Here is a 19212-nt window from a genome sequence, read left to right as displayed (position 1 = left end):
ATATTAATTGTTGGCAATTGTTGTGCATGGCTGGATTAGCACAGGTCGTTCACCAGTGAAGAAGGAAGATTTCCCCTTGCTGAGTGTGTCTGCGTGGGTTCTGTCCTTACTGAACCATGGAAATGTATTCCTGACTTTTTCATTGCTTCCTTCCCTTCCTCAACCCATTAAATTTGTGCTGCATCACCCTCCGAGTCTGCCTGGCCTTCTTTGCTCTCCCAGCCCCTTTTCCAGTGCCTTTGGAAGTCCCCACTTCCAGAAAACACCACGCAAATAATTTCAAAGGAGAACGAGTCAGATTCTAGTGGTGGAAAACTTTTAAAACCGAACCTGAGACCCCTTATTAAAGGCAGAAAGGGACCCTGAAATGGGTGCCTTCTGCTGGGACCTAAACAGGGAATTTTTAAAGATGTGATACTTGGGAAAAGCCTTTTAAAAGAAGGGAGCTCAGCTGAGGTTCCTGTGGAGGAAGAGAAGCAGCAATTGGGGCATCCTTTTTTTGGGTGCAGCATCTCCTGGCAGCTGAGCTCAGCGCCTGGTGAGTCTGGGAGGGGAGGCACAGAAGGATGGGGAGGGTTTTTCCCTTTGGAATTTGCTGGGTTGGGAAGCAAGTCTGGGACAGAGAGATTAAAGGACTAAAATTTAAAGAATTTTTAGTTCCAGCCCTCTCTTAGGGTGTTTTAAGCCAGAGCTGGGCTTTATCAGGTGCTGCTTTGTTCCTCCTGGATTGGGACAAAGGTTCTGCTTAGACACCCTGAAGGAAGAAGGTTTGGAAAGCTTCCCCTAAAGGCTCCGGATGAGTCAACCTCCTGTCAGCCCATAAAATTACTGATATCTCTGAAAAGTTTCATTTGGAGTCTTTGTCTGCCTGTCCAGAATGAGGCTGAACTGTAATTAAAGATGCTGATGAGGTTCTGCCGACTGCAGTCATTAGTGGAATGAAATTAAAGGAGGTAAATGAAAGAATTAATAATTTTAAGGAGGAGGTTTTTTTAATAAACACCAGAAGACAGTGGAAAGCTGGCAGTTTGATGTTCTATTACAGGAGGAGCTTACAGGTCTGGATTAAATGTTTAATTTAATATTTTTTGCCATCTCAACTGAAGCTATTCCCTGATCAAAGGTGATGAATTCCAAAAAGTCCAATGACTCCAAAGGGTTATGACTGAGACACTGCTGAGAAAGTGCCTTGGACAGGTTCAGGTGGATATTTCTCATGACAAAATTAATTTCCATACCCTTGCAACTACCTTTTCATTAATTGAACCAAATCTTTTCCCAGATTGCAAAAAAACTCCCCTCAAAGTTGGGGTGTTTCCTCTAAGCACCCAGAAATCCCATCAGGATGGTCAAACTTTTTGAAATAAAATAAAAGATGACCCTCAAGCACCACTTCCCCCTTTCATTCCTGTCCCAAATGGCCTTTTTGGGTTAAAACTTGGTATGGCAACCAGTAAAGCACAATTCTGAGGAAAAAAAGGGAAATCTGGGTGAGTTTGCAGTCAGTTAGAAAGTAATTTATTCACTGTTGCAGAAAATGAGTAGGAATATCGTGTTAGAATATTTTCCACAGGGAAGGATTTCTCCTGAAGACCTGCAACAACTTGGTCCCACAGAAATAAAAAAATACCTTTTTTTTTCAGAAATATTTGTTGTCAGTGAAAATCCCTTTCAGCACCAAATTCTGCAGAGCTGCAGCATCTCCTGGGTTTACAGGGAAAAGGGAAGAGGCAGGAAGGCTCTGGAGAGCTTTTATGGCTTTCTGGGGCTGCCTGGAGGATCCCAGACATTCCTGCACCTTTTCTTACCCAGTCCCCGCAGGAGCTGTGGGTTTGCTTTGCATTTGGCCGGGTTCCCAGCAGGGAAATTGGTTTGTTGACTGTTTATGTTCATTATGGTTTATCCTGGCCACGGATGAAACCCACGACCCGTGAGGCCGCTTTCATCTCCCTGCTTTGCATCCATTAAATATTCCCCACTCCATTGCACCAACTCCACCTCCCAAAGTGGGGATGAGTCAAAATCCCATTTGTTTAGGACTTCTGGCATTTTGGGCACACACCTGGGAGCAGCCCCTGGTGTGGCAGCGGGTTTTAATTGGAGTTCTGAGTGCACAATTCTGGCCATGATAAGGGCCCAGGAGATTTCAGATCGCTGCTCCTTGTAATCTTCCCATGAGCAACATTCCAAAGCTTTCAGCTCCTGGGAGGAGAAGTTTGAGCCAGCCAGACAAGCTGGACTTAGGATCACCTTCAGAAGTGGAATTTGGGCTCTTTTTATCTTCTCTGTAGCTTTGGATGGGTTGGCTTTCAAACCACAAGCTGCTCTTAGAGTCAATAGATAATTATTGTTATAAAGGAAAGTCAGGGAATCATGGAATGGTTTGGGCAGAAAGGGGCCTTAAAAATCATCTAAACCATGGGCAGGGACACCTTCCACTACCCCAGGGTGCTCCAAGCTGTGTCCAACCCGGCCTTGGACACTTCCAGGGATGAGGCAGCCACAGCTTCTCTAGAAAACCAATTTTTTAACATTTCTGTGCGTGCAGTGAGAACTTTGGGAAGGTCTGGTCAATCTGGAGGGACAGGAGAGTTTCCATCCATCGTGTCATCATTTTGGGTCATCCCAAACTGGGGACATCCAATGACTCACAGCTGGAATTGAGTGGATGCAAATTCTGATTTGTGTTTCAAGGACAAAGTGGAAGGATTTGAGCTGGTGGGGAAGTTTTTGGAATCCATCAGGAATCTTGGCCACCCCTTTGAACCCCTGGTCATGTTCAAAGAGTCTGTCCCTACCCATTTGCTGATCGTCCCCCATTTGCATGTCTGAGTGGTCCAGGGAAATGTTTGGGGAACTTTGAAGACTTCTGCTCTTCAGAAGTCTCCAACCAGCATTTATTTCCCAGGAGATGTTGGGGAAGATACTCGCAGTGAGGGGCTGATTTGCCTGTCTCTGCCTCGGAGATTAAACACCACGAGAGGTTGGAATGCTCGGCCCTGCCCTCCAGTCTGCTCCTGCATTGTCTGCGATTACTTTTTAATCTGGAAATTGCCTTTGAAAAGGAACTGGAATTGCTGCACGCTGAGGTGATCTTTGAGACGTGCAAAGTGAAAGCCAGAATTGGCTTTCAAAGAAGGAAAAAAGGAACAGGAACATTACAAACATCTCTAAATAACTGCTATTAATTTGGGGAACAATTTTGCATAATGGTGCAAAGCCCAGCAGGGGAAAGTAATAATTTAGTGACAGATGTAAAAGGGTTTGGCGTCTTTGATGACCCCAAAGATGAGCTTGGGCAAGGCTTTGAACAGCCCCAAATTCCCAGGCATCCTCCAGCTGACCTCAATCGCTGTCCTGGTTTGATGTAGGGAGAAAACCCAGCCTGGAGACTCCTGTAATGAAGGAGTTGGACACTCACTCCCCAAATTGTGTCTCAGATTCCATCATGGGAGTGTGGTGGTTTAACAATAAAGGAATAGATCAGATGCTGATCCTCTTTCATGCTCTCTGCTGAGTCATGAAAATAAAATCTGTTCCCTCAAATAATCCATTCCCAGTACCTTTGAGAGTGGGGGAGTTTAATCAGCTCTAAACACTTTCTAACGATTTTATTTCCTTTATTTTGGTGAGGCAGAAATAGGAATTTCTGCCCTTCTCAGAGTGAGGTGTGCCAAAAACTTGCGCCCTCCATGCAGAGGGAAAGGGATTTCACAGGGAAGGTCACTGCACCTTTTCTGATGGTTTCATTCATCGGTGTCATGATTCCTTAGGATGCAAAACAATTTCCTGAGTAACCCAGATGAATCAGCCTCTGATCAGGAATTAACCGGGCTCGTAAGATTTGAGGATAAAAGAAACCTCTCCGGAGGAATGCATACATTATAGGGAGGAAATAAATCCAGGCAAGAAACACAAACAGAGAGGAAAAGTAAATCCCCAGCCAGGGGTATTTTGCATATGAGGAATCGTTAGCAATTGGCTGCTAATGAGCTACAAGCACAATTTTTGTCCCAGGTCCTCGGGCTCTCCGGGCCAGGGTATAAAACCAGCCCGGTCGGAGAAGCTACAACCATTCCTGCTTTCTTCTCCTTGGAGAATAGGGTAAGTCTTGATCTGCTTCCCATTTTCTGTGGATTGTTGCTGTCTTTGTGTTTTATTTTTCTGCTGTTTGTCTGTAACAACCCGAGGTTTGCGCTCTTTAAAATAGCTGGGGAGACCTCAAAGCAGCTTTTTCTCCAGGGAGGGACATTCTGTGAAGGGTGGAGGTCGTTCCTGTGCTGAACCCGGATTTTTCACCCAAATCTTTCTGATCCAAGAAGCCCCAGGCTCTGCCTGAGTGTTGTTCAGCAGCTGTGGGGAATTGGTGCAAAGCTTTTGGCTCTCGGGATGGAATCACAAAATATTCGGGGTTGGAAGGGACCTCTGGAGATCTCCCGGGCCAGGTGATGCAGGAAAGCCTCCAAGTGGGTTTGGAACAACTCTGGAGAGGGAGACTCTTGAGCACGAGGGTCTGAATGTCTCCAGACAGAGATTCCCTGGACTCCCTGGCTCAAAGCCACCTGCGCCAAGGCCTCACGACCCTCATGGTAAAATTTCTGCTCCTCATTTGTACTTGCTGAGGAATTGGTTTTTTTTTTAAATTTTTCCCTTTTTTTTTATTTTTGCCTTTTCGGGGTGCAGTTTTTCCTTGCTTTCCTGACTGCCTGCTCCCTCACCTCCCCGCTTATTTAAGGGCAGCAGGAGGAGTGTGGTGGGAAAGGAGCGCTCAGAGCCGCTCAGGAGGAGGTGGAGCTGCCCTTTGTGGTGTGGAGAGCTCCGAGCTTCACTGAAATCCCCTTTCAACCCGAGACCAACCCTTCATTCCATTCTCCACACAGCCCTCGCGCTGTCCATCACCACAACAGCCCAATTACGTGACTAATTACACCTCGCTCCTTGTATTCCAGAACTCCCTGCGTTCCAGGCTCACGCCCCACAGCCATGTCCTGCTACGACCTCTGTGCCCCCACGTCCTGCGGCCCCACGCCGCTGGCCAACAGCTGCAACGAGCCCTGTGTCCGGCAGTGCCAGGACTCCACCTACGTGATCCAGCCATCCCCCGTGGTGGTCACCCTGCCCGGGCCCATCCTCAGCTCCTTCCCGCAGAACACCGCCGTGGGATCCTCGGCGTCCGCGGCCGTCGGGGATGCTCTGAGCGCCGGGGGAGTCCCCATCAACTCGGGCAGCTCCTCGGGGCTCGGCAGTTTGGGGTACTCCGGTTTGGGGGGGCTCTACGGGAGGTCCTACCGGCGCTCCAACCGCTGCGGGCCCTGAGGGAGCCTCGGGATGAGCAGGAGATGGAAAGCGCGATCGGATGCAGGACTGAGCCCGTGCCCACCCGCTTGCTGACCCCCGCAGCTTTGCCCTGAGCTCCCGGGGCTGCAGGAGCTTGGCCTTTCCCATTTGATGCCTTTCTGTGGAATCAGGGAGGTGAAAAATGTCACTCGATTGTCGCTGGGTGTCCAGCTGTAAAACACTGCCTGGAAATGGGTGATGAATTTTAATTTGTATTCAACCCTTTTGCTTTCTTATGCTGTATTTTTTTTTAAATTCCACTTCTTGCTCATTAAATAGATGGCGCATCACAATTTGTGTTTTGTAATGTTCCTTCTCTCTTTTGCTTTGGAGCCTTCTCTGGCAGAAATTTGCCTGTGCATAAATTGTGAGTACCAAGCAGATCTGCATTTAAGTTCTACCACACTAATCACTGAGGAGTTATATAAATATAAACAATGAGTAATATTTTTTGGGGGGAATATTTTCCCTTTTTTCTCATTTCTGGAAGAACAATATGAAATAATCACCCCTGGCTAGGAACAAATGGGGGGAAAGAGGTGGGAAAGCCAAAGCAGCTTTACAGACAGAACTTTATTTAATTTATTCCCAGAATTCCATCTGAACCTCCTCTCCATAAATTAGAACCCATTCCCCCTTGTCCTGTCCCTCCAGACATTTGGAAAGGATTTCTCCCCGTATTTCTTGTCAGCTCGTTCAGACACTGAAATGTGAAATCAGGTCACCCCGAATCTTCCTCAGGCTCAACAAACCCAGGCAGAATTTTCAAAACCCAACAAACAAAATGAAAACTTAGGTCTCGTCCTTCCCTTGTCGTCCTGCTAGCTTAGAAAGGCGGCGATTATGTCTTAATTGTTTGCTAAACGATGTGGTGATTGAGGGGCCTTTCGGGTGTCATCAGGAATCCTCAGAGCAAGAACAATTACTCAGAACCTCGGGGAAGTTACTGACGGGCAAATTGCTAAACAAACATTCCTCAACATCATGTTAAGTACCCCAATTAAACTCCCATTCCACATTTTAAACACGGGGAGCAGGGCAGATCCTGAGATAAGGAGCCCTCAGCACGCTGGGGAGTTCTGCTCCCGGAGGAAAAAATAAAACACAAATGAAAACCAGAGAGACTCTTGTGCAACACCAACAGGCTTTTAATGTCAGAGAGAAAAGCAACAGCCGAGGGCAGGGAATCCAGGTGACACCAGGGGCAGCAGGGATGCAGGACTCGTGTGCTGGGAGCAGGGACTCGCTCAGGACCAGGATAAGCCAGGGATGGAGGGGTCTGGGCACAGAGTGGGGATGGAGGGCTCAGGGAATCCTGAGGGGATGGAGGGCTTAGGGTACCCCAAGGGGATGGAGGGCTCAGGGCACACCCAGGGCTGCTGGGCACATTCAGCTGCCGCTGCCAGCAGCTCCTGCCCGGTGTGCCCATGGCCCAGCCTGGCCTCCAGGGCTGGCACTGCCTCTGGGGGCCGGCACTGCCAGGGGGGCTTTAGAAAACCCCACAGCTCCCGCGGCGGGACCTGCCCCATCTCTGGGAGCCAGGCAGGGAATAGCCCAGGCCCCGCGAGGAGAAGCCGGAGCTGTAGGACCTCCCGCAATTGCCAAAGGAGCCCCCATAGCCCCCAAGGGAACCCCCATAGCCCCCGAAGGAGCCCCCATAGCCCCCGAGGGAGCCTCCATAGCCACTGTCACCTCCATAACCCAGGGAACTGCCATATCCAAGGGATCCCCCATAGCCTGAGAAACCCCCATAGCCCTGGGAGCCCCCATAGCCCTGGGAACCCCCATAGCCCCCACAGCTTCCTAAGCCAAAGGAGCCCCCATAGCCCCCGAGGGAGCTCCCATAGCCTGAGAAACTCCCATAACCACGGGAGCCCCCATATCCAAGGGAGCCCCCATAGCCTGAGAAACCCCCATAGCCCTGGGAGCCCCCATAGCCCCCACAGCTTCCCAGCCCAAAGGAGGTCCTATAACCACGGGAGCCCCCCAACCCAAAGGAACCCCCATAACTCTGGGAACCTCCAAAAGGTCCCCATCCAAAGGAGCCCCAATTCCCCCGGGAACTCCCATAACCTCCAGACCCAAAGGAGCCCCCATAGCCAGAGGAGCTCCCCAAGGCCAGGGAGCCCCCATAACCCCCAGATCCTCCCAGCCCAAAGGAGCCCCCATAGCCCTGGAAGCTGCGGGAACTGAAGGAACGCTCCGGCCAGGCTGGGCCCGATGATCCCACAACGCTCTCCTGAGGGAAGGTGCTGAGCACGGGGCCAGGGATGGTCACCACCACTGGCGGGGGCTGGATCAGGGCTCTGGAGTCGGGGCACTGCTGCACACACGGCTCGTTGGTGCTCTCAGCGATGGGCTGGGGGCAGCTCACGCCGCAGGACTCGCTGGAGTAGGACATCCTTCTGTTCTGGAAGGCTGCAATGAACAGCAGAAAGAACTTCAAGGCTAAACTGGCTGAGAAAAATCAAAATAAAACTCTGTGTCTGAAATATCAGAAGGAAACAGATAAATTCAAAGGTGATATCAAAGAAATCTCATTATTGTATCATCTCCACCTTTAACCTTCCCCTCACCATGATCATCCTTGCAAGAGAAAATCTGTGCTGGCTAAATTAAACAAACTTGTAGTAACCTGTGGCAAAGATTCAGTCAAAGGTGTAAGACCAGCAAGAAAGAAGCCAAGAGGAAGAGAGAAAAAGGCCCATTGACTTTGTGCAGTAATTCAGACTTCATGGAGATGAGTGACACCACTTACCTTGTTCGCTGCAGGAACGGGAACAGGAGCAGTGGATGAAGGGCTGTAGGTGATGTGAGCTTTTATATCCTCCTCAAAGCCACCCTCTGAGCCTCCCATCCTTGTTTATTACAAAACCAACGCCACAGTGGGTGCTTCCATTCTGTCACCTCAGCACTGTCCCTCCCAAACTCGCGTGGCTATGACACAACTGCTGATGGCAATCAGCTCCCTCTGAGTGTGATCCGAGGGGATTTGGGGAATTTGGGGCTGAAGTGTGGGCATGGAGTCATCAATTAAAGCCAGTCCTGCTTCAGTCCAATTTTAATGTCCTGTTAAATTGGGATATTTTAACGGTCGTGGTAACACTTCCATGGCATGGAGTCCTTTGTGGTGCCACCTTCACCAGGTGAAGGTCGCCCAGCTGGACCTAAAATTGTGGCTCTGAGAGGACATGAATTCTCCTTGTAGCTGAGTAAGGATCTATAAAATTTGTCCCCAAAGAGGCAGAAATTGGTACAGCCAGAAGAGGCCTCAGCTTAAAGCTAATTCCAAACATTTCATGATTTCATTTGAAATCTCAATTCCCAGAAGTTCAGTTTGAAATACAGTAAAAATCATAATTTTCTTCCCCCCCTCAAATACTGACCACTACAGAAAAAAGTGAGAATTTAATAAAGTAGTAATAAAATAAAAATATTTTTTATTAGGCTGAGTCTGGGACATCCTGTAGTTATTTTTCTTCTTTCCTCTTGCAATTGTTTTCTAATTTTATGACATTGCAAAAGAGATGCAATAAATTACCTCTAAATTGTAAAATAGCTCTGCTTGTGAAGTGTCATCAGGATTTGCTGATAATAATGAGAGGTACTGGAGGATAATGACTTTAAGCTGCCTCACTTATTATAATAAATACTCATTAATAGTTGGTGCTTGCAATTTCTATTATCCTATTAAATGGAGGCTGGGAGTTACGAGGATTTATTCTGAAGTTAGGAGCTCCCTTGTTATGAAACAACATCATTTAAAAATATCAATCAATGTCACTCCTCTTGATTCCTTAATCAACATCTGATTAATAATTTCAGTGCTGGCACTGATTTAATTTTCATTCATGGGCTCAAATTCTTTATTTTATTTACTATTAACGTGTTTGGAATGACTATGACAAGTACATCACCTGCCGTATTGAGTGCAGCTTCTTCTTAATTTATGAGGCAGCTGAAATATCTTAAATTTTAGGGGAGAAATAAAAGCCTGATTGCAAATTATCTGAATCTGCAGATAATTAACTAACTATCAATGTTCTGCACAAAAGGGGTCTCAAATTGATGTTCTAAAATCTTGACTCTTGGAGTCTCACCTGTAAATATTTTGTCCATGAAATTGTGCCTCATGACGCAGAGCCCTCAGCTCACGTGTCTCTGAACTGATGCTCCTGCCCCAGTTTTGGGTGCTGACATTTCTGTGTTCATGTCTAACGCACCAAATATTGATTTCCTGTGGGCGTTCACAAAGCCCCTCATGGTCCTGGAAGGATCTGGAACATCCCTGAAGCGTCACTGCCTCCGTGACATTCCAAAGCTAGTAGGGAATGGAGCAATGGAGCCCATCTTGGGATTGTTGAGTAATTAATGGTATTTGAGCTGCAAACACAGATCTTAAAACTCCTCATGTTTCTAAAGCATTTGGAGATAATTGATATTTTCTTCATTTTTGATACCCGTCTCCCTCTCTTTGTGTGTCTCTCATAGATTTTCAAGGGATTCACTTAAATTTTAAAAGACGAAGTTAATTAATCTGAACTCATCGAATGCAAAGACAGCTCTCGTGATGGAGATTATTACCTCATCATTCACCAGCTCGATGCCCTAAAGTCTGTCTTGACATGGCCTCACGCCCATATTTGTGTGTGGGGAGTGGCAGTGCAAAGCCAGCAGAATTAAATCCCTCCATGTGAGGGTTGTTTTGTGTGGGATCGGAGGCACGGAGGGCGTTTTGTCCTTGTAAGCACTTTGGGAAATGTATAAAAGCTGCCACCACTCCGAGCTTCTCCATCCACATCTCCTGAGTTATTCACCTTGGTGAACAAGGTAAGTCCGATTTCAGCTCCTCTATCCTTCTCTATCCTTTTTTTTCCCCATCCAATTCTTTGATGTTATGGATTGGCAGATGTAAAAACTGTGGGTCTCAGAAGGCTGTTGTAGAATAAAATGTGAATTTTCACCACGCCACTTGGAATACCCATTTCCAGGATTTTAGGTACAATGTGTGACTGTAAAATTTAAAAATATCTGAGTGATCATTCCCACCTTGTGGGAATATAAGGGTAAATGTTCTGGTTTGGAAGCTGAGGGCTACTTGGGAAAGGATATGAAACTACAAAAATTGCTGCTTTGTATCTGACACTTCTTAACTTCCTATACATACATTGCTAGATTTCACCTAGTCTTAATCAATTTATAAAGAGATAAAACCAGATTTTTGTCACAGTGTAAGAAGCGTCACCAGAGATGACACCAGATGTTTTCATCTGTGTGCAACTTCTCGGAGACCTTATGACAGCAACCAGAATCTAGAATGTGATTTTTGTAGTCAGACTTGGAAAGCAACAAACTCTGGGCTCTCACATTTTCTATGGCAAAGCACAGGCAGAGTCAGGTGGAAATTTCTGGATCTGAAACCTTTCCCCTGCTGTTCATTGCAGCCTCCCAGCACAGAAGGATGTCCTACTCCAGCGAGTCCTGCGGCGTGAGCTGCCCCCAGCCCATCGCTGAGAGCACCAACGAGCCGTGTGTGCAGCAGTGCCCCGACTCCAGAGCCCTGATCCTGCCCCCGCCGGTGGTGGTGACCATCCCTGGCCCCGTGCTCAGCACCTTCCCTCAGGAGAGCGTTGTGGGATCGTCGGGCCCAGCCTGGCCGGAGCGTTCCTTCAGTTCCCGCAGCTTCCAGGGCTATGGGGGCTCCTTTGGGCTGGGAGGATCTGGGGGTTATGGGGGCTCCCTGGCCTTGGGGAGCTCCTCTGGCTATGGGGGCTCCTTTGGGTCTGGAGGTTATGGGGGCTCCCTGGGCTACGGGGGCTCCTCTGGCTATGGGAGCTCCCGGGGCTATGGGGGTTTCTCAGGCTATGGGGGCTCCCTCGGGGGCTATGGGGGCTCCCGTGGTTATAGGAGCTCCTTTGGCCTGGGAAGCTGTGGAGGCTATGGGGGCTCCCAGGGCTATGGGGGTTTCTCAGGCTATGGGGGCTCCCTTGGATATGGCAGCTCCCTGGGTTATGGAGGTGACAGTGGCTATGGGGGCTCCCTCGGGGGCTATGGGGGCTCCCTCGGGGGCTATGGGGGTTCCCTTGGGGGCTATGGGGGCTCCTTTGGCAATTGCGGGAGGTCCTACAGCTCCGGCTTCTCCTCGCGGGGCCTGGGCTATTCCCTGCCTGGCTCCCAGAGATGGGGCAGGTCCCGCCGCGGGAGCTGTGGGGTTTTCTAAAGCCCCCCTGGCAGTGCCGGCCCCCAGAGGCAGTGCCAGCCCTGGAGGCCAGGCTGGGCCATGGGCACACCGGGCAGGAGCTGCTGGCAGCGGCAGCTGAATGTGCCCAGCAGCCCTGGGTGTGCCCTGAGCCCTCCATCCCTTCGGGATACCCTGAGCCCTCCATCCTCACTCTGTGCCCAGACCGCTCAATCCCTGGCTTATCCTGGTCCTGAGCAAGTCCCTGCTCCCAGCACACGAGTCCTGCATTCCCTGCTGCCCCTGGTGTCACCTGGATTCCTGGCCCTCGGCTGCTGCTTTTCTCTCTGACATTAAATCCCTGTTGGTGTTGCACAAGAGTCTCTCTGGTTTTCATTTGTGCTTGTTTTCCTCTGGGGGGATATTCCCTTTTGTGCTGGGAGGAGATGCCTGGAGTTCCTCATTTGGCCAAGGCCCTTGGGTCTGTGTCATTTGGGAAAAGGAGGCAAAGAGACAGGAGTCGGATGCAGGAAAACTTTATTGTACCATGAAGGGCAGGAAAGGCAAGGAGAGGGACAGTGGGCAGGCCCCAGGCAGGCCGGGTGTCACGAGCTGCAGGAGGCCAGGGCAGCTTGTGCAGAGCTCAACTTCTCCATGCCGGGCTGAGGCAGCCACAGGGGTTTGGGGCTGTTGGTGGTGGCTCTAGCAGGGCCCGCAGGTGTCCCAGAGCTTCTTGCTGTAGCGGGGCAGGACGCAAGGGCTGCAGGCGGGAGCAGCGTAGGCTCTGCCAAAGGTGCAGAGGCCCCCCGAGGCCTGGGTGGCGCCGGCGCCGTAGAGGCCGCCCAGCCCCAGGGAGCCGCCAAAGGCCGGTGCTCCGGAGGAGCCCACCACGGCCTGCTGGGGGAAGGAGCTGAGGATGGGGCCGGGGAAGGTGACCACCACAGGTGGTGGCTGGATGAAGGCAGAGGAGTCGGGGCACTGGCGGGCGCACAGCTCGTTGCAGCTCTCAGCGATGGGCTGGGGCACAGCCACGCTGGTTCTGGGGGGGCACAGGTCGTAGCAGGACATTTTGGCGTGAGAGAGATGAGGCTGAAAGAGAATTTGGAAAAAGAAGGGTTAAAACATACACGGGATCTCCCAGTTCAGCAGTGGCTTGTTCCCCCAGGCCTGATGAAGTCTTTGCGTGGCCAACGGCAACCAAAGCCAAACCACGTTGCCCACCCTGCCCAGCTCTGTCCCTGTGCTGTGCAGCCCCCTCAGAGCCCTGACCCCCACACCCCCAGACCTCACAATCCCTGACCAAGTCCCTGTGCCCAGCCTGGATCCTTGTGTCACAGCCAAGGGGTCATAGCAGGACATCTTGCTGGGCTCAGTGCTGGTTTGCAACACATAGAGGCATAAAAACTATAAAAACTCAGAAGTTGATGAGAGAGATTTTCAACATGAGTGAAATCACTGTGTTGTGGTTTATGTTCAGCCTTGACTGTCATGGTGAACACCCACTGGGCACCTTGATCAAAAAATTCCTGCCTATGTAAATCCTTCCCCAGAGACTGATCTTTGTTCTGGCCCCACATGGTTGTGTTGTTCAGCTTTTGGAAATGCCTGCCCTGAAGAGCAATATAAGAACCCCAGTCCCATCTCCCATGAACTTCCCTGAAGTTGGGAAGTTAGGAAGATCTGGGGACTCCCAAAGATTTGGGGACTCCCAAATCCCACATTTGCCACTGGTTTCATTAAGAGTAATTCCAGACAGAAACAATGTTAAGCTGTTCTAAATATCAGTATTCCTAAAGGAATCTTCTACAGCTGCTCTGATACAGGCTTTGATTAAATAAATAGAAAGAAATTTAAAATTCATACTCACTTATCTCCACAAGGTGAATGATCTGTGAGAAGTGTCTGGATGGACCCAGGCACTGGAGCTTATATAGAGGATCCCAACATTCCTGAGGGCTTGGAATCTTGCTTGGAGTGGGGGTTCTGCCTGAAATAAATTGTTTACCAGCTTTGAGTCACAAAAGTGTGGAGTTTGTGGCAGTTCTGATTTAATTCACATTCTCCTATCGTGTGATGTCTGAGTTTCACCATCTTGATTTCTTTAATCTTGGGTCTTAATTGGTGCTGGCAACTCCTGGTATTATTAGAGTGACCTCACTGGAATTACCATGTTCATTAAGCTGACTCCACATGTTGCTTCTTCCTTTACAACCTTGTCATGAGCTTGTCTGCTCCAAGATTTTGTAAGACTCATCTTTGGCTGACATGGACATTTTTCCTTAACAGCCTTTAAAATTATCTGATAAATTAATTAGAAGCAGAAACCAGCTTATTCCAGAACTACACAGGAATAAATGTGTTTCCAGCCCTAATTAAAGAGACCTTGTTTGTCTGAGATGGATTTACGGGGTCATGAATATCTGCTGAGATCATCCAGTGCACTCAGCAATTCCCCAATAATTTTCCATTGAGAAGAAGGTTTGGGATCAATCCCACATAAAAATCACTTTGTTTAACTAAAAAGATTTTAGTGGAAAATGAAATTCAGTTTTAAAAGGGTTGGTGGTGCTGAATGTTCCCATATAAAGTCCTGTGATTCCAATTTTGAGGAAAAAACCAAAGAGGCAGATCAAGGTGCTTCTTTAATGTCATGGGTGCAATTTCTTATCAAGAGTGTTCCAGTCCTTCTTGAGAAAAATACTTTGTAATGATTTCACAAACATTCATTATCTGCTGTTCAACCCAGCTAATGTTCAGTGTTGTACGACATGAGTGATTTAGACATTTCACTCTTACACAACCCCAGCTGATTTAATGTGCAGGAAACAAGGTGTTGCCTGCCATTACTTTAATTAAATCATTATTTGTGCCATTGGAAGTCAAGGGTTAATAACTAATGCAGCTCTTCTTTTCCTTCTTTAAAAAAAAAATCCTGTCCATATCTGTGGTTGAATCCTCTATGAGTTTAAGATTCCACCTTTGCTGTATTTGCCTTATTTCAAGATATATTTTCCATTAAAGAAAAAAAATATTTGGGATTATTTACCATTTTCCTGTGATTCTTCAGAGCACAGCTTTTAGGTTTTCATCTGTATCCAGTGCATTTTGCAGACCCTTCTTGTCATTCCTGAGAAATCCCCCCAGAGATCTGCTCTGAATTCCTATGCTGAAGATTGGTTTTTGTGGTCCAGGTTCATGCCAATATTTTCATTTTCTTTGCAGGTGAAAAAGGATTTGGGTTTAGGTTTGTGTTTTGTTTGTTGCCCCAACAAATTTCCCTGCATTTGCTGCAGGGGAAGGAAAAAAATGATTCTCCAAGGACAGAAAGGGTTTGAGTGGTTCCCACATCTCCCAGCCTGGGGTGGATTTCCTTGCCTTGATTTATATTTTACAAAAATCTGACAATCAGAGCAAGTTGTGCCTCATCCCTGGCACAAACTCCTTTCAAATCCAACCCCTTTTGATGGGAAGCATCCAAACCCCTTTGGGCAGCAGGGGAGGGGGGATTCTGCCCTGCTCAGGTGAGACCTCACCTGCAGAGCTGCCCCAGCCCTGGAACCCAGCCCAGGGATGACCTGGAGCTGCTGGAGGGTGCCCAGAGGAGGCTCCAGGATGATCTGCGGGATGGAGCAGCTCTGCTGGGAGGAAAGGCTGAGGCAACTGGGATTATTCTGTTTGGAGAAGGGGAAGCTTTGAAGTGACGTCACTGTGGCCTTGCAGGACCTGAAGGGGCTACAAGAAACATGGGGAGAAGCCTTTCCCAAGGAATGGGGTGACAGGACAAGGGGGAATGGGTTCAGACTGACAGGGAGGGGGTTTAGATGGGATTTTGGGGATTAAGTCTTCCCTGAGAGCCTAAGGAGGCCCTGGTGCAGGATAATCCATGGCTGCCCCATTCCTGGCAGTGTCCAAGGCCAGGTCGGACAGGGCTTGCAGAAACCTGGTGTGGTGGAAGATGTCCCTGCCCATGGCTGGGTGTGGAACGAGATGATTTTAAGATCCCTTCCCACCCAAACCATTCCATGATACCGTGATGGCCTCTCTCCACTTTGTATTAAAAACACCGCAATTTCAGTGCTCTCTGGACTACAAAATTTATTTGGAGGGGTTCCTGTGAGAAGAAAACCCTTCTACATGCAGATTTTCCGGAGCCTCTGAGGAACAAGGGCTGTGAGAGCACTTCAGAAGCACTGAGCAATGCTGTCTGCTCCCTGTTTTGTTGTTTTGTAGCCCTTGCATGTCCCAGGGCTGAGTAACAGCGCCCAAAGCAGGGAGGAGCTGCCAGGCACCTCAGCCCTGATCAGATCGGCCGTAGCCGCTGGGTTTGGCCAGGCCAGGCCCTGCCCTGCTCTTACTTTCCCTTTTGTGTCATCCAGGGCAGGCTGCTCTCTCAGAGTGGCTCTGGCACTCCCAGGCCCTCTCCAGTGGCTCTCCAGAGATTTAAGCAACCAGAAAAGGTCAGGTTGAATAGCCCTGTTATAAGCAGGTAAGACCTCAAGTGAGTATTCAGCATCATTTAAATAAAAAAGGATGAAAACACAAAAATTAATGCATAAAAGATTTATTGCAGGAACAACTTGAATAAATGACAGAGAGTAAAAAGGAAAACATGGGAAAACAAGAGGTACACACAGAAACTACAACAAAAAAAAAGCTAAATTTTTTGAGACATACAGTTGTCAAACAGCAGAGCTAAATAAATGCAAATATGAGAAGACATTGACATAAAGGACATAAACAATAAAGATCAAAGATAAGAAAAGAAAAAAGAAATTGTTATAAATAATAAATTCACAAAATTGGACATTAGGGAATATATCTTCAAACTGGAGACAAAGCAAAATACTAAATATAGGAAAAGAAAAGTTTGAAAGGAAAGAGTAATGGCAGCAAAAATTCAGATGAACAACTCCGGGATTCCTCCATTGCTGACAGAGGAAAAAGGCTCTGGGATGAGTCTAGCAGGGCCCGCAGGTATCCCAGAACTTCTTGCTGTAGCGGGGCAGGTCGCAAGGGCTGCAGGCGGGAGCAGCGTAGGCTCTGCCAAAGGTGCAGAGGCCCCCCGAGGCCTGGGTGGCGCCGGCGCCGTAGAGGCCGCCCAGCCCCAGGGAGCCGCCAAAGGCCGGTGCTCCGGAGGAGCCCACCACGGCCTGCTGGGGGAAGGAGCTGAGGATGGGGCCGGGGAAGGTGACCACCACGGGTGGTGGCTGGATGAAGGCAGAGGAGTCGGGGCACTGGCGGGCGCACAGCTCGTTGCAGCTCTCAGCGATGGGCTGGGGCACAGCCACGCTGGTTCTGGGGGGGCACAGGTCCGTGCTGGTTTTCGGGGGGCACAGGTCGTAGCAGGACATCTTGGTGTGGGATCCGAGGGTGCTCTGCAAAAGAGGGCAGCCATGGCAGGAGAGCAGCCCGGGACAGCACCCGAGCCACAGGGACCAGGGCTGGAGCAGGGAGCCGCGAGCAGAAGCGCTCGCACACTTACCCTTGTTGTCGAAGAGGAGAAGGTGGCCAGGGCAGTGCTTGGTCCAGTCTGACCCAGGCAGGGCTTTTATAGCAGCCCTGGCATTGCTCAGCTCCAGCTGGGCCAATCTGGAGCCCCTTCCTCAGTGACATCCTGACTATTAAGTCTCTCATGTGGCAGGAATGACAAGATCACTTGCACAGCGGGATGTGCTGGGCTGGCACCTGGGGGATGCTGACTCAGGGAGGGGCAGGGGCTGCACAGCCCTGGTGTCAGCAGCAGCAGGGAGTGTCTCCTGTGCAGATTGGCCTGGCTGGAGCTGAGCAATGCCAGGGCTGCTATAAAAGCCCTGCCTGGGCCAGACTTGACCAAGCACTGCCCTGGCCACCTTCTCCTCCTCCAGAACAAGGGTAAGTGTGCGAGCGCTTCTGCTCGCGGCTCCCTGCTCCAGCCCTGGCCCCTGTGCCTCGGGAGCTGCCCTGTGCTGCTCTCCTTCCATGGCTGCCCTCTCTTGCAGAGCACTCTCGGATCCCAGACCAAGATGTCCTGCTACGACCTGTGCCCCCCGAAAACCAGCACGGACCTGTGCCCCCCCAGAACCAGCGTGGCTGTGCCCCAGCCCATCGCTGAGAGCTGCAACGAGCTGTGCGCCCGCCAGTGCCCCGACTCCTCTGCCTTCATCCAGCCACCACCTGTGGTGGTCACCTTCCCCGGCCCCATCCTCAGCTCCTTCCCCCAGCAGGCTGTGGTGGGCTCCTCCGGAGCACCGGCCTTTGGCGGCTCCCTGGGGCTGGGCGGCCTCTACGGCGCCGGCGCCACCCAGGCCTCGGGGGGCCTCTGCACCTTTGGTAGAGCCTACGCTGCTCCCGCCTGCAGCCCTTGCGTCCTGCCCCGCTACAGCAAGAAGCTCTGGGACACCTGCGGGCCCTGCTAGAGCCACCACCAACAGCCCCAAACCCCCGTGGCTGCCTCAACCCTGCATGGAGAAGTTGAGCTCTGCACAAGCTGCCCTGGCCTCCTGCAGCCCGTGACACCCAGCCTGCCTGGGGCTTGCTCACTGTCCCTTTCCCTGTTTCTCTTGCTCTTCTTGGTACAATAAAGTTTTCCTGCGTCCAATTCCTGTTTCTTTGCCTCCTTTGCCAAATCTAGGAAATTCCCCCGGACGAGGATATTGCATGACTGGGAGGGGAAATGGTGTTGGGTGATGTTTGGGGCAATGGAAAACGGAAGTGGAAGCAGATGGTGAAAGATAAATAGGAAGAGGACAGTGGAGAGCAATGTGGACAAGAAAAGGAAATCAAGAGGGAAGGGAATTGGAAGATAAATGACTGTGAGAAGGTTTTGACTTATAGGGAGGAGGAGAAGGAGAAGGAGAAGGAGAAGGAGAAGGAGAAGGAGAAGGAGAAGGAGAAGGAGAAGGAGAAGGAGAAGGAGGAGTGGTACAAGGACAAGAGGAAACAGACCATGGGATACAAGGTCACAGATATACAAAAGGAGAAAGAGAAAGAGAAAGAGAAAGAGAAAGAGAGAAAGAGAGAAAGAGAGAAAGAGAGAAAGAGAGAAAGAGAGAAAGAGAGAAAGAGAGAAAGAGAGAAAGAGAGAAAGAGAGAAAGAAAGAAAGAAAGAAAGAAAGAAAGAAAGAAAGAAAGAAAGAAAGAAAGAAAGAAAGAAAGAAAGAAAGAAAGAGAAGGAGCTGATGAAAGGGAAATTCAATTTATCGGACATAGTGATGGGTAAGTTTCTCTCTTATTTCAGCCCCTGGTCCTTTATTGGAGCCAAGGCTGATACAGAGGGGCTGGAGCTCTGACAACTTTTACCCTTGGATGGCTCCCAGCTCTGGGGACATTCCTACTCATTGCCAGCATGGCAGCAGGTCTGGAAAGCCCCTTGGTATTATGGCCTGCAAGCAACGATCTAGTGTCTTCAGGCAAAGTCCCTGCAGCTGCTTGTCCTTGTCCTTGTTCTTCTCCTTCTCCTTCTGTGAAACACTCCCACTTCTCTCCTTAATATCCATCCACTTCCCCTCTGATGGCATTTCCGCCTCCACTTTAACATCCAATGTAACATTCCAAATTCTATTTTACCGTGGCTTTCCCCTTCCATTTTCAGTTGTCCCAGCAAAGCCATTTCCCCTCCCACTCCTAGAATTCCCCAACCCAAAGGGACTTCATGACTTGGGAAAAGAAGGCAAATAGACAGGAGTTGGATGCAGGAAAACTTTATTGCAGCAAGAAGG

General features: G+C 49.6%; 6 protein-coding genes across 6 annotated transcripts; 3 read left to right on the top strand and 3 right to left on the bottom strand.

Moving 5' to 3' along the window:
- Nucleotides 1–4983: 4983 nt before the first annotated feature.
- Nucleotides 4984–5592, top strand: LOC135288175 (feather beta keratin-like). The gene has a single exon (XM_064401500.1). It carries the CDS (start codon nucleotides 4984–4986, stop codon nucleotides 5314–5316), a length of 333 nt encoding a protein of 110 aa, XP_064257570.1. The 3' UTR covers nucleotides 5317–5592.
- Nucleotides 5593–6826: 1234 nt separating this feature from the next.
- LOC135288173 (scale keratin-like) lies at nucleotides 6827–7738 on the bottom strand. The gene is made up of 2 exons (XM_064401498.1): nucleotides 7474–7738; nucleotides 6827–7239 (listed from the first exon to the last, which is right to left on the bottom strand). Exons 1-2 carry the CDS (start codon nucleotides 7736–7738, stop codon nucleotides 6827–6829), a joined length of 678 nt encoding a protein of 225 aa, XP_064257568.1.
- Nucleotides 7739–10798: 3060 nt separating this feature from the next.
- LOC135288054 (scale keratin-like) lies at nucleotides 10799–11557 on the top strand. The gene is made up of 2 exons (XM_064401339.1): nucleotides 10799–11207; nucleotides 11310–11557. The coding sequence occupies exons 1-2, from the start codon at nucleotides 10799–10801 to the stop codon at nucleotides 11555–11557; spliced, it is 657 nt and encodes a 218-aa protein (XP_064257409.1).
- Nucleotides 11558–12217: 660 nt separating this feature from the next.
- LOC135288174 (scale keratin-like) lies at nucleotides 12218–13664 on the bottom strand. Its single transcript, XM_064401499.1, has 2 exons — nucleotides 13383–13664; nucleotides 12218–12604 (listed from the first exon to the last, which is right to left on the bottom strand). Exon 2 carries the CDS (start codon nucleotides 12581–12583, stop codon nucleotides 12218–12220), a length of 366 nt encoding a protein of 121 aa, XP_064257569.1. The 5' UTR covers nucleotides 12584–12604; nucleotides 13383–13664.
- A 2809-nt stretch (nucleotides 13665–16473) lies between these two features.
- Nucleotides 16474–16866, bottom strand: LOC135288348 (scale keratin-like). The gene has a single exon (XM_064401703.1). The coding sequence runs from the start codon at nucleotides 16864–16866 to the stop codon at nucleotides 16474–16476; it is 393 nt and encodes a 130-aa protein (XP_064257773.1).
- A 651-nt stretch (nucleotides 16867–17517) lies between these two features.
- Nucleotides 17518–17910, top strand: LOC135288352 (scale keratin-like). Its single transcript, XM_064401705.1, has one exon. It carries the CDS (start codon nucleotides 17518–17520, stop codon nucleotides 17908–17910), a length of 393 nt encoding a protein of 130 aa, XP_064257775.1.
- Nucleotides 17911–19212: the final 1302 nt, after the last annotated feature.

The sequence above is a fragment of the Passer domesticus genome, chromosome 32, assembly GCF_036417665.1.
Source record: "Passer domesticus isolate bPasDom1 chromosome 32, bPasDom1.hap1, whole genome shotgun sequence".
Lineage (NCBI taxonomy): Eukaryota > Metazoa > Chordata > Aves > Passeriformes > Passeridae > Passer > Passer domesticus.
This window is presented reverse-complemented; position numbering and strand designations above follow the sequence as displayed.